The sequence below is a fragment of the Vombatus ursinus genome, unplaced genomic scaffold, assembly GCF_900497805.2.
Source record: "Vombatus ursinus unplaced genomic scaffold, bare-nosed wombat genome assembly UNPS02014810.1, whole genome shotgun sequence".
In the NCBI taxonomy this organism is placed as follows: domain Eukaryota; kingdom Metazoa; phylum Chordata; class Mammalia; order Diprotodontia; family Vombatidae; genus Vombatus; species Vombatus ursinus.
Genome location: NW_020954588.1, coordinates 49,277,456 through 49,289,463, shown reverse-complemented (window position 1 = coordinate 49,289,463; position 12,008 = coordinate 49,277,456). Strand labels below are relative to the sequence as shown.

Genomic DNA, 12,008 nt, shown 5'->3' with positions numbered 1-12,008 from the left:
TTTCTTTCTTTCTTTCTTTCTTTCTTTCTTTCTTTCTTTCTTCCTTCTGTTCTTCCTTCCTGCCTTCCTTCCTTTCTTTTTCTTTCTTCTCCTCTTCCTCTTCTTCCTCCTCCTCCTCCTCCTCTTCCTCCTCTCAGTTATGAGTATAGAATCAGAGCCATCTCAGAATAGAAGGGGCTGCTTCTAGAAGTAGTGAGCTCCCTCCATCACCTGCTAGACTGTTATGGAAGGGGTTATGGTTGGCTTAGGTGATCACTGAGTATCTCCTTACTTGGAAGTTCTGCAATTCTGTGATGATAAGTGAAATGGAGAGATTGTCTTCAAAAGATTCAAGACTTGAAGCCTGGATAAGCAGCTTCCCAGGGGACTAAAATCATTTACAAACAGAGATGCTGAACCCCAGATTGTGGTGAGCAGGAGAGTCTCTGAAGGACTTGAGATGTAAAAATATAACTGCTTCTCGAAAGGGGAAAGAAGGTGGATTTTTCAAACAATAGGTTGGTGATTTTTGACCTTGGTTCTTGGCAAAATTCTAGACTGTATTATTAAAAGGGTGGTCTGTGACTATTTGGAAAGGCCAGCAATGATCACCGAGACCCAGCATTGGTTCTTCAAAGATGATTCAGGGCAGATTCTTCTTTTTTCCTTCTTTGATAAGGTTCCTAGATGGAAAGATCAGAGGAATGCCATTGATGCAGTAAGCCTGCATTCTAGGAAGCCATCTGACAAAGCTCTAATGACATTCTTGGGGACCAGATGGAGAGATGTGGGTGGGATGACAGTTCTATTATGTGGATTAGAAGCTGGCTGAGTGATCTGACCCAAAGAGTGGAGATTAATGGGGATGTCAGCTTGGAGAGAAGCCTCTGGTAGAGATTTTCCAGTGGCTCTGACCTTGGCCTGTTCTGTTCGACATTTTTTATACCGATCTGGATCAAGGCAGAGATAGCACACTTGTGAAATTGGCTGATGACAAAACACTGGGGGAGATAACTAATGCTTTGGATGACAGAATTGGGATTAAAATAGATCTCAAAAGGCAAGAGTGATGGAAAGAATCTAATAAGATTAAATTTAATAAGGATGAATAATATGAAGTCCTACAACTTGGCTTAAAAATATCAGCTCTTCACGAACAAGATGAGGGAGTCCTGGGTCATGTGAAAAGAACCCAGGGTCTTAGTAGACTGTGCCAAACTCAACACAAGTCAAGATTGTGTCACGACAGTGGCCAGACAAAGCTGAGGTGATCTGAGGCCTCCTTCCTAAAAACAGAGAGTCTGGAGCTGGTGACTAGAGTCTCTCCATCTGCTCCCTGGCCAGATGACATCCAGAGGATCAAGCTCAGTTCTGGGGGCCAAATTTTAGGGAGGATGTTTTCAGGAGCAAAGCATCCAGCGATGGGTGACCAGCAAAGCAAGGTTGCTTAAAACCCAGCTAAACCAGGACCATTGAAAGAATGGGGTCTGCTCAGCCTGGATAAGGGAAGATGTCCTTGGGAGGGAAATGATGTTTGTCCTCAAATATTTGAAGGGCTGGCATCTCAGGATGCTGGACATGGAGCTAGAAGGTACCTCAGAGGCCAATTCCCTTATCTTACAGATGAGGAAACTGAGGCACAGAGAGCACATTGGCAGCATGTGGCTGAGACACACTATAATGTGAAAGAAAGAATAGACTTTCTCTGATAGTCCTCAGGGGGTGGAACCAGGTGGGAGCTGCCAAGAGGCAGATTTTTGGCACAATCTGAGGAAAAAAACTTTCTAACAGTTGATAAGTGAATGATATGTGAGAGGTTCAGGACCTAATCGTAATGATCTTTCTTTAGGCAGACATGAAACATACTTGCTGTAATTGGGAGCAGATAATCAGCCCCGCTTCGGAGGGAGGCACATCTGGCCTGGGGGACACGCCTGGCCTTTCTCTCGCCAGCCTGGCCCCAGAGTGCACCTCTCCACCATCTCTGCCTCGGCCGCTGTGGGACTGTCATTTCTCCCGAGGAGAATGGAAACTCCTTGAGGGCAGGCACCGCTTTCACTTTTGTCTTTGGTTCCCTAGCACAGTGCCTGGGAGACAGTAGGCACTTAATGAATGTTTGTTGAGCGGAAGTGAATTAAATACGACCCCCCCTACCTCTAGCTGCCTGACATGGAAGAGTCCAGTCCTGAAATGATACTGTTGGAGAAGAAATGGGGCACAGTGGCTAGAGCTCTGGACTAGGAGACGGGAAGACTTGGGCTCTTATCCCACCCTAGACACTTCTGAGCAGTGTGAGCCTGCCCGAGGGACTTAACTTCCCTACCTCAGTTTCCTCATCTGTAAAATGAGGGGATAGAAAAGATGGCTTCCAAGGTCCATTCTGGCTCTAAATCACTCTTGGATGCAGTAAATCTTTGGATTTTGAATTAGATACTGCTTCCGATTTGAAGAGAAACTAAACTTGGGAGCACCATTTGACATAATGTCATAATTATCAAGCGCTAATTTTATAGTAAACACAACGAAACAATTTTGTTTGGTAGCTGTTCAGTTGTGTCCGACTCTCTGTGACCCCATTTGGGGTTTTCTTGGCAGAGATTCTGGAGTGGTTTGCCATTTCCTTCTCTGGCTCATTTTACAGATAAGGAAACTGAGGCAAACAGGGTGAAGTGATTAGCTCAGGGTGACATAGCTAGTGAGTGTCTGAGGCCAGATTTAAATTCAGAAAGAAAAGTCTTCCTGGCTCTAGGCCCATGCTCTATCCACCTCACCGCCTAGCCACTATTCGGTAATAGAATCCGAATAATTAAATCTATAAGATCCAGCAGGCAGAGATTGTGGCATTTTTGTCTCTGCAGCCTGACAAATCTTCCTACCTTCATACTCTCCCCATTTCAATCCATTCTTAGAGGAGTCGCAATAATACAATGGAAAAGGCCCAAGTTTTAAGGTCAGAGAATTTGGGATTCAGTTCTGCCTCTGACACTCACCATCTTGGGTAAAGAACTTGGTCTCTCTGGCTTCAGTCTCCTCGTCTCTAGAATGAGGAGCTTGGACTGAATGACTCAGAGACTTAGGATTCTACGTCCCTCACACAGGCTAGGGTGCTTTCGTCCAGGCACAGACCTGATCAGGTCACTCCTCTCCTCACAATCCTTCAATAGCTCTCTATTGCCTCCTAAGCAACATTCAGATGCCATAGTTGGGCATCACAGATCCTTCACAAACTGGTGCCACTCTCTTCTTCCCACCTTATCTCATACCACTCTCCTCCATGTGCCTTATTCTCCAGAAGTAGTGGGGCCAAGGACAGAGTTCTGGACTTGGAGTTAGGAAGACCTGAGCTCAAATTCCATTTCTGACACTTCTCAGTTGTGTGACCATAGGCAGATCATGCAAACTCTCTGAGCTTCAGTTTCCTTTTCTGTAAAATGGACATAACCATACCTGGAGGACCTACCTCCCAGGGATTTTACAAGGCTCAGATGAGATCATCTCTGTGAAGAGCTTTGTAAGCTTTAAAATGCTATGGAAAGGTCAACTATTATCCGGTCAACTTGGCCACTCATTCTTCCTTCTCTCTGCTCTCTTCATTTTCCCATATCATTTCTCCCACTGGAATTTGCTTGTGCCCATAATAACCTCACCTCTGCCCAATCTTGCCTGTTCAATTTGCATCTGTCCTTGAAAGATCAACTCAAAGGCCACCATATGAGGAAGCCTTCTCCGATTGCCCCCATCTGTGATAGCTTTTGGGGTGGCTAGGTGGAGCAATGGATAGGGTGCCGGTCCTGGAATCAGGAAGACTCATCTTCCTGAGTTCAAATCTGGCCTCAGACATGTAGCTCTGTGGCCTTGGGCAGGTCACTTCATTCTGTGTGCCTCAGTTTCCACATCTATAAATTGAACTGGAGAAGGAAATGGCAAACCACTGCAGTATCTCTGCCAAGAAAACCCCGAATGGGGCCAAGAAGAGTTGGACCCGAATGAAACGACTCAATAACAACAGCAGTGATGTTCTAGGCTCTGTACTAGGTCCCGTAGCTGGCATCTGCAATCATACTGGAAGATTTACAAAGCACTTCACAGACATCGTCTCACAACACTTTGCTTCTCTTGTATATTATTTTCTTAATATTAGAGTTAATTGTGCATATGTCCTCTCTCCCTGTTAGACTAGAAGATCTAGAAGAAGATCTAGGTCCTAGGATCTAGGTCCTAGGATATGGAAGATCTAGACTAGAAGAGGCGGGAGAACGTGTCTTTTCTAAATATCCAGTACAGCACCCTGCACACACGGGGCATCTAGTCAGCCTCGTTGAATAAAAATGTCCTGAATGGCATTGGTTTAGATAGATAAAGATCAAGCATATATTAAGTGCCTACTATGTGCCAGGCACCCTTCAAACAGTTAGGAATACAAATAGAACCAAAGAGAAAGGAGGGTCTCTGCCCTCAAGGAGCTTATACTCTAATGGGAAAAGAACACAGAAAGGAGAGCTAGAAAATGAGGAGGGAGCAATGGTGCCCATATAGGGTCATGCTAGAAAATTAGTCATGTGCAATCACATTTTTATTATACTATAGTTTGGAAGTGCTTGTTTTATTCCATAAATTTAAAATAAAACAAATGTGAAAAAAGTAGGGGCTGAGCCAGGTCAAAAGTGACCACGGTGGGTGTGGCTGCTTCCTTTACTAGAGGTTCCAGGGAGGAGCATTGAGGGATGGAAGTGTTGCCAGCGTGAGAGAGCCATTGAAGAGAGATGGAGAAGTAGTCCAGGGAGGCAGGTCTCAAGCTGAGCTAGGAACAGGGGACAGCCAGGCCAAAGTTGGAGGTCTGGAGCAGTCTGGTGGGAGTGATGACCTCTGCTTAGGTCATTTGGGCTGACACCTTGGCTTTGAGACTCAAGGTCCTAGGCATCTACCTCTGTTTTTAGGATGGAGAATCACAGAATGCCAGAGAAGAAAGTCTTCTAAGTCTGTGATCCTACAATTGGAAGGGACCTTGGAAGTTATCTAATTCAGTGCCTTTGTGAGGAACCTGAGACCTGGCCAGGTGAAGTGATTTGTCCACCTTCACATAGAGAGTTAGTGGTAGAGATGGTAACCCAAGGTAGCCTACAGCTGGATGGATGCCCATCTTTGCTGGGCAGACAACTCCTGTCTCTGCAGTGGTGGATGAATCCTCCCTTTTCAGGAACCAGGCATCCATCTCCCATTTGGATCAACCGTTTCAGTCCTCGTTGGGGCACTTGGTACCCACGAAGCCACTAGGGCTTAGGTCTTGCTCATGACCCCTGCAAGTCACCTCCTCCTTCCTCTGGGTCGGGTTTCCTCTTATTGCCTCCCTCCTATCTAAGTGGGCTCGCATTTCCATTTTCAAAGTTGGCATAGCATTAGGACTCCACTCCAGTCTCTGAGGTCCCCAGCGACCAGCTTGTGGTTTGATAGCCCAGCAAGAAATGTCAAAGTCAGTGAAATGGGAACACTGGCCGCCAGGAAAACCTAAGACCAAGTTTCACTCGGGGATTGGGGCACGATCTCAAAGGGCCGATCAGCCTTCTATTTAGATGATGGTTATGTCGAGCCAGGCCGGCCAAGGAATTTTCTCTAACTGGAAAATGGGATGAAAGAAGAGAAAACAAAGCCGCAAACTGTCCTGTTGGCAGCTGGGCAATGTCAGGGTCTAGGGGAGACCTCTCCTCCAGAGTGCTGGGGCTGAGAGTGGGCCCTGGCCCAGGGACTGAGCCTCAGCCTGGCCATCTGGGTTGGGGGCAGAGGGATTCCATTCAGAGTAGGGGCCAGGGAGGCTCCAGGAAGCCAGAGGCTCTTAGGCAAGACTGTTTGGGCTCTTTCTGCTTTTTTCTGGTGCCAGAAACTCATTTGCTGGGCCATAGGCTACACCAGATTACCCCAAGGACTTGAGATCCCGGGCCCAGTGTGGAGCTGTATGAGGAAACTGAGTGCTAGTGTCCAGCACCTAATTGCAACATTCCTTCCCCTCCAGATAAGTCAGGGCATTGGGTTTTGGTGCTGGCCTCCCTTTATCCACACCAAGACAGAAAGAGCACATGGAGCTGATGGCCAAGGAAGATGGGGAAGAGTAGGAGGGGAGAGGCTGTTCTGAAATCTGATGGTGCCAGGGTACTGAGTGCAGGACCTGAGTTCAAATCCTGGCCTGTGCAGTAGGTGGGCAAGTCTTTTAGCCTTCCTAGGCCTCAGTTTCCTCATGTGTAAAATGAAGATGGCCTCTGAGCTCCATTCCAAATCTTAATCTATGATTCTAGCATCCTAAATTGATGCAAAGTAAATAGCCATTTGTGGGAGGGGGTAGGTACTAAAGAAATGACTAGGTGATCAGGAAGAGCCTCATCTGGGAGGTGATATGGTAGCCCAGGCTTACAGGAAGCTCGGGAGTCCAAGAGGTGCCTGTCGTGCTTAGCACAGTGCCTGGCACATAGTAGGTGCTTAATAAATATTGATTAATATGAAGGAGGACAATCCAGGCATGAGGGATGGCCTATACAAAGGCACGGAGGTGGGAGACAGCAGGCAGGTCATCTTGCCTGGAATCTGGCATGTGAAGAGGGAGCATTTGAAAAGGAGAAGGTTGAGGTTGTGTGGGGCCTCCCCACTGGGGTTCCTCTTGGGTGCTTGTATGCATGAGACACCCAATAAGCTTCTGCTGTGTGGGGGGCAGTCTGGCCTCACGGCCAAACCCCTGGAGTCAGAATCACAGGTGCAGGCAAAGTAGAGGTGGTTTTCTAGATTGCCTGGGTCAGTCCTTGCACTCTACAGAAGATGACGGTGATGACCAACCAGGGTCTCTTGCCTTGCCAAAAGTTGGCCCCCTTTTAACTAGCAGTGCCAGGATTTCAGTGCTTAGATGCCAAACTCCACTGGGACCTCTCAGAATCACAGAGGCTTCTGGAAGGGACACCACTGGCCATCTGGCCCCAACAGTCCCTGAGCAAGAATGCCCTCTGCACGATCCTGGACAAAAGACCAAGTGCCAGTGATGGAGCAGCCGGGCACCAGTGCCTTCCACTTCTGGAAGGCTCCAGTCCTTGGGAAGGTCTTCCTGACCTCCCAACCTAAATTTGCCTCTCCGTAGCTCCCGTTCTTTGCTCTAAGCGGAAATGGTTAATTCTTCTTCTACATGTCAGCCTTTGAAATACAAGACAGTTGCCCTAAACCCTTTCCCTCACTGCAAGGCTTCTCTTATCATGTTATAGATGGGGAAACCAAAGGCTTGGGGAAACTGTGACCCACTTGGGATCTCATCCCGACGAAGTGACAGCATTGGAATTGGGGTCTTCTTGACTCTAAGTCCAATGCTGTTCACTAAGCCACTCTATCTCTCTAGCCTCAGTTTCCCCTCCTGTAAAACAGGGGAATCATACTCGCCATACTACCTTCCAAGGGGTCGAGAAGATGGAAAGATAGTGTCCGTGAGAAGGCTCTGGACATTCGAGGTAAGCAGAGGAGGGTGCTGGATTGGGACGCACCCAAGGGTCCAAGCTGGAGAAGGAAGCCCAAGGCTGTTCAGGAGACAAGGAAGCCTTGCCACTGGACAGCCTCTTCCTTCTCCCTGGCCCAGCAGAGTTTATAGAAGTCAGGGGCTTTTGTTTATTGAAGTGTGGGGAATAGAGGTTGTTTATTTGGGTCCTCTTATGGTTTCTAAGTAGTGTTTCCAATTCAAATGCCTTTCAAATTTGTTTGGGTTGGATTTTTTATCCTTTTTTTGCAATTGCCTGTTTGTTCTAGAATATTATGCTCTTCCCCTCTGCCCTCCTTTCCCTCCCTCCCAGTTTAGTGTCTTCCTTTGAACTGATCTCTCAAGTGAGTTAAACCCAAGTGATCTCATGCTTACATTTCTTTCTTTTTTTCTCTGATTTGATTCAATCTGACAACCACTTACTGAGCCTCTACTATGTGCCAGGGACCGTGTGAAGTCAAAACCCAAAGCTGTCCCTTCTCTCAAGGAGCCCATCAATGGTGAGAGAGGGGACAGGGGGATGCTTTGTGCACAGAAGAAAAGCAATACAAGTTAATTTCTAGCAGGGGAGTGCACTCACAACTACGGGGTCAGTCATTCAGTCAGTCAGTCAATAAACATTTATTAAGCGCCTACTATGTGCCAGGAAAGCTAGAGGCAGCTGGCTTTGTAGGTTATATACTTAGGGACATTTCTAGCTAAGTGTTTGCTGTTTCCAGATTCTTGAAAACCAGAGACATTTCAGACCAGAGCTCTGCCCAGTATGGGGTTATGGAAAGAATCCTGAACTTGGAGCCGGGAGATCTGAGCTTGAACCTCAGCTGGGCACTCCCTGGCTCTTGTGCCTTGGACAAAGCATCTCCCCTCTGCTGGCCTTGGTTTCCATTTGGCACAATGACCCTTGCCCCCTGGCCCCTTGGGGTGGTTGAGAAGGCTGCTGATGCCTTCCCCTCTCAGATTGCCTTCCATCCACTCTGTCTACATCCTATATGTACCCATTTATCTGCAGGACATCTTCCTGACTCAGATGTGAGCTCTTGGACTGTAAGGATCATGTTTTCCCCTCTCTCATACCCCTTTTGTTCAGCATGGTGCCTGTTACAAAGTAGGGCTTAACAAATGCTAACTGACTTCCCACGCTCCTTTTGGACACCTCTAATTCTTACCAGTTTCTTCCTGGTGTCAAGCCTGCATTTGTCTGTTGACAGCTTCCACTCATCCTCCCTAGTTCTCCTCTCAAGTTAACAGTCACTACGTGGTGGGTGGTGGTATTGTAGGATTATGGCTGGAAGGAATCTCAGAAGCTACCTCGTCCAATGGCCTCATTTTACAGGTGAAGAAACCAAGGGCCAGAGACAAGCATAGGATCATGGACCATTGACCTGGAGCTAGAAGGGACCTAAGGTAACCCCCACTTTTCACAGATGAATAAACTGGGTGCCAGGGAGGTTAAGGGATTTGCCCAAGGTCACACAGATGGTATGTGTCCCAGGCAGGATTTGAACCCATGTCCCCTGACACCAGAACCAATGTTCAACTCCCAGTTCTTGGGCAGAAGGAGGTGACTGAGTGTCTCCTCCTTAACTTTGCAACACATAGTCAACTGAACTAGACTCAGTTCAGCAGGCATCTATAAGAGCCCACAGTGTGCCAGGCACCATGTTGGACTAGAGGCAAAGACAAAAATGAAAACAGATGTCCTTGACCTCCAGGGGATCCCATTCTCCAGTAGTTTTCGGAACACTTCTTTGATCCTGGAACAATGCTCCACCCACTTCCAAACCTGAGGCTGCTGTTTCCCATGAAAATAACCTGACTGAGGAGCTCTCTGATGAGACATTGAAACAGAGAGGGTGAAGGAGAGGCTGCTGAGTCAGCGGTAGGACAACGACTTGCTGAGCCCCCCACACAGCGTTGTACTAGTGTCCTCACTAACAAGAAGAGTGTTCCCGAAAAACATGAGTTGTCTTTCCTGCCTCGAATGTGCCCGGTGATAGGCAGCATTCAGGATATGGTGGCTTGGCAGGGGAAATGTTTTTGAACTTCTTTTGATTCCGAAAGTTTACAGAGTGGTTTTTGGGGGGTATGGGAGAGTGGAATAGGGAGGAAGTCTAATTAGGAACAGGGTTGGGAGACCTCTTCAGCAACAGAGATCTTGGGGCAGTTTCCCAAACATTAGCTCTGCTCTTGTCTGCAGGAAGGAGCTCTGAGCTGTCTTTGCTGATGAAGGAGCTTTATCTATCAGGATAAAAATCTGTGGCCCAAGGCACACCAAGAGGCCATTGATTCTACCCCCAAGAACTTGACTAAGAAAGGCTCTTCCGAGTGTCAGAAAACCTCTTGTTCCTCACTTCTGGGCCACCACACACTCATCCTTGCTCAGGTGATCATCTCATCCATTTCCCACCTGGAGGCAGGGGGACATAGAGATGGGCAAAGATCCATTGGGAATATTAAGGAAAAGTGATCATCCCCCTCAAATGTGAGTAAGGAATCTTTTGGGACTTTCTCTTTGCCCTCCTCATTATTTCCCCAGGACCCAACGCCCTTATAACCCTGCTCCCTCCAGACCTCTTTGATAGAGGCAAGGTTGGAAGCAGAATTCTCCCCCCACCCCACCACCACAGTAATGAGTTTCCTCTCAGGGGCTTGGCTTGAACTGGAATCCTCAACTGTCCAACTGAAATCTTCCATCACTGGGCACACCCCATTGGAGCTGAACTCCTCTTCTTGATCTAATCAAAGAGATTCCCACCTCAGACTATAGCGAATGTATTTACCACATCATATTGTTGGATGGATTGAGTGATTCTACAATTCAATCAAAGAGGCATTTTCACCCTTAAAGGTGTGTGGGGGCTGGGATTCCACCCCTTACACCCATGATACTGTGCACTGTAGAACATTGTGGATGATGCAGATGAGTATAACTAAGATCCAGAACCTTAAGGGGCTTATAAATGAAATCAATCACTCACTCAACCAAACCATAGGTATTTTTGGAGTGTTTCTATGTACTTACCCTTTGCAGGGCATTGTGCTAAGTGCTAGAAACAAAAATGGAAGTCTGTGCCCTCAGCAAGCTTATGTTCTAATAGAGAGAAGAGACTAACACACATGAAACAACAGGGGACAATCCAAGACATAATTTTTAAAACTGGGATTGAAGGAGAAGGAGCTGTTTGGTGGCACTGAGGCATCCTGACTCTGAGCGCTATCTATCCGTTGTGACACACTGCCACTCTGAGTACTAATGTGGGAAAAGAAGGAGTGACAGAGAAAAAAACCATGGATAGGGGGGCATTCAAGTCTCTATAGTGACCTCCTCTCCCTTAGCCCATCCTCCTTAGCATCCATCCTCTGTGAGCCAGATCTGTATTTGACAGAAGCCAATCAATGCCTTCAGTGAGCAGAAAACAGCTCTGCCAAGCTCACCTTGTCTTTCTCCTGCTGGCTCAGTGCTTGCTGTTTCACACGGTCAGTCTCCAGCTTGGCCTCCTCCAGTTCTCGATGGGCTTCAATGAGCTCTTCATACAATATATTTTTCTCAGTTTCCTTTAGAGATAAGGCCTAGAAATGATGAAAGAGGAGGTGAGGAAACTATGTTCTTGATCTGTGAAAAAACGTTTAAGTGATTCAGAAGAGAAAAAGAATCAAGCCTCTTTAAGGAAAGGATTGTAGCAATGAGAGTGTTCTTCAATGTTAAATAATCATTTAGAGTAAAAAGAGTAAGGGTCCAGATCCCAAAGCCAGAAGGGAAGGAAACTGAACCTGGATAATTTAGTATTTTTGTCACTCAGTCAAACATATATTATGGATCATCAACGAGCCAAGGATGACCCCTATCTGATTATAGCATCTTAGGATTGAGGGCTGGAAGGGACCTTCGTACCAGCCCCTCATTTTACAGATGAGGAAACTGAAGCCCATAGAAGGGAGATGACTTGTCCAAGGTCACATGGATAATCAGCAGAAGTGGGATTCTTCCTTGAGTTACTAGCTCATACAGTCTTTAATTTTTGAACACAGAAATAACAGGAAAAAATAGAAGTGACATTTTAAAAAGAGCTCTATGTTGAGCAATAGAAGGAGCCTCATTGAAAGGCTAACATTTTTCTTCTAATGGATTTTTTCCCTGTTGATTTATCTTCTGTGATGACCCCATTCCATCCCATCTTCTCCAGCAAATTGCCCTATCATCCCCATTCTCTCACTGCATGTCAGTCTCTTCCCAGCTGCTGGTTGCTTCACCATTACTTAAAAACATGCCCTCACCTCCCCCACCCTCAAAACCCCCTCACTTGGTATCCCATATCTCTCCTCCCTTCTGTTGCGTCTACAACTGGTCCTTCGACCTCCTTTCCTCTCACTTCCATATTCCCTTCCCCAACCTCATTCTACTGAAACAGCTCTCTCCAAAGTCACCAGTGATGTTTTTAATGACCAAATCCAATGGCCTTTTCTCAATGCCCATCCTTCTTGACCTCTCTGAAGTTTCTGACACTGTAGGCCACCCTCTTCCTGATATTCT

General features: G+C 46.8%; 1 protein-coding gene across 1 annotated transcript in view; it reads right to left on the bottom strand.

Annotated features, from left to right (window-relative positions):
* CROCC2 (ciliary rootlet coiled-coil, rootletin family member 2) overlaps positions 1-12,008 on the bottom strand; it is a 168,636-nt gene that overhangs the window by 58,542 nt on the left and 98,086 nt on the right. Inside the window, exon 22 of the mRNA XM_027876038.1 lies at positions 10,913-11,047. Within this exon, the coding sequence (XP_027731839.1) occupies positions 10,913-11,047 (135 nt within the window). The remainder of the gene's footprint in view (positions 1-10,912; positions 11,048-12,008) is intronic.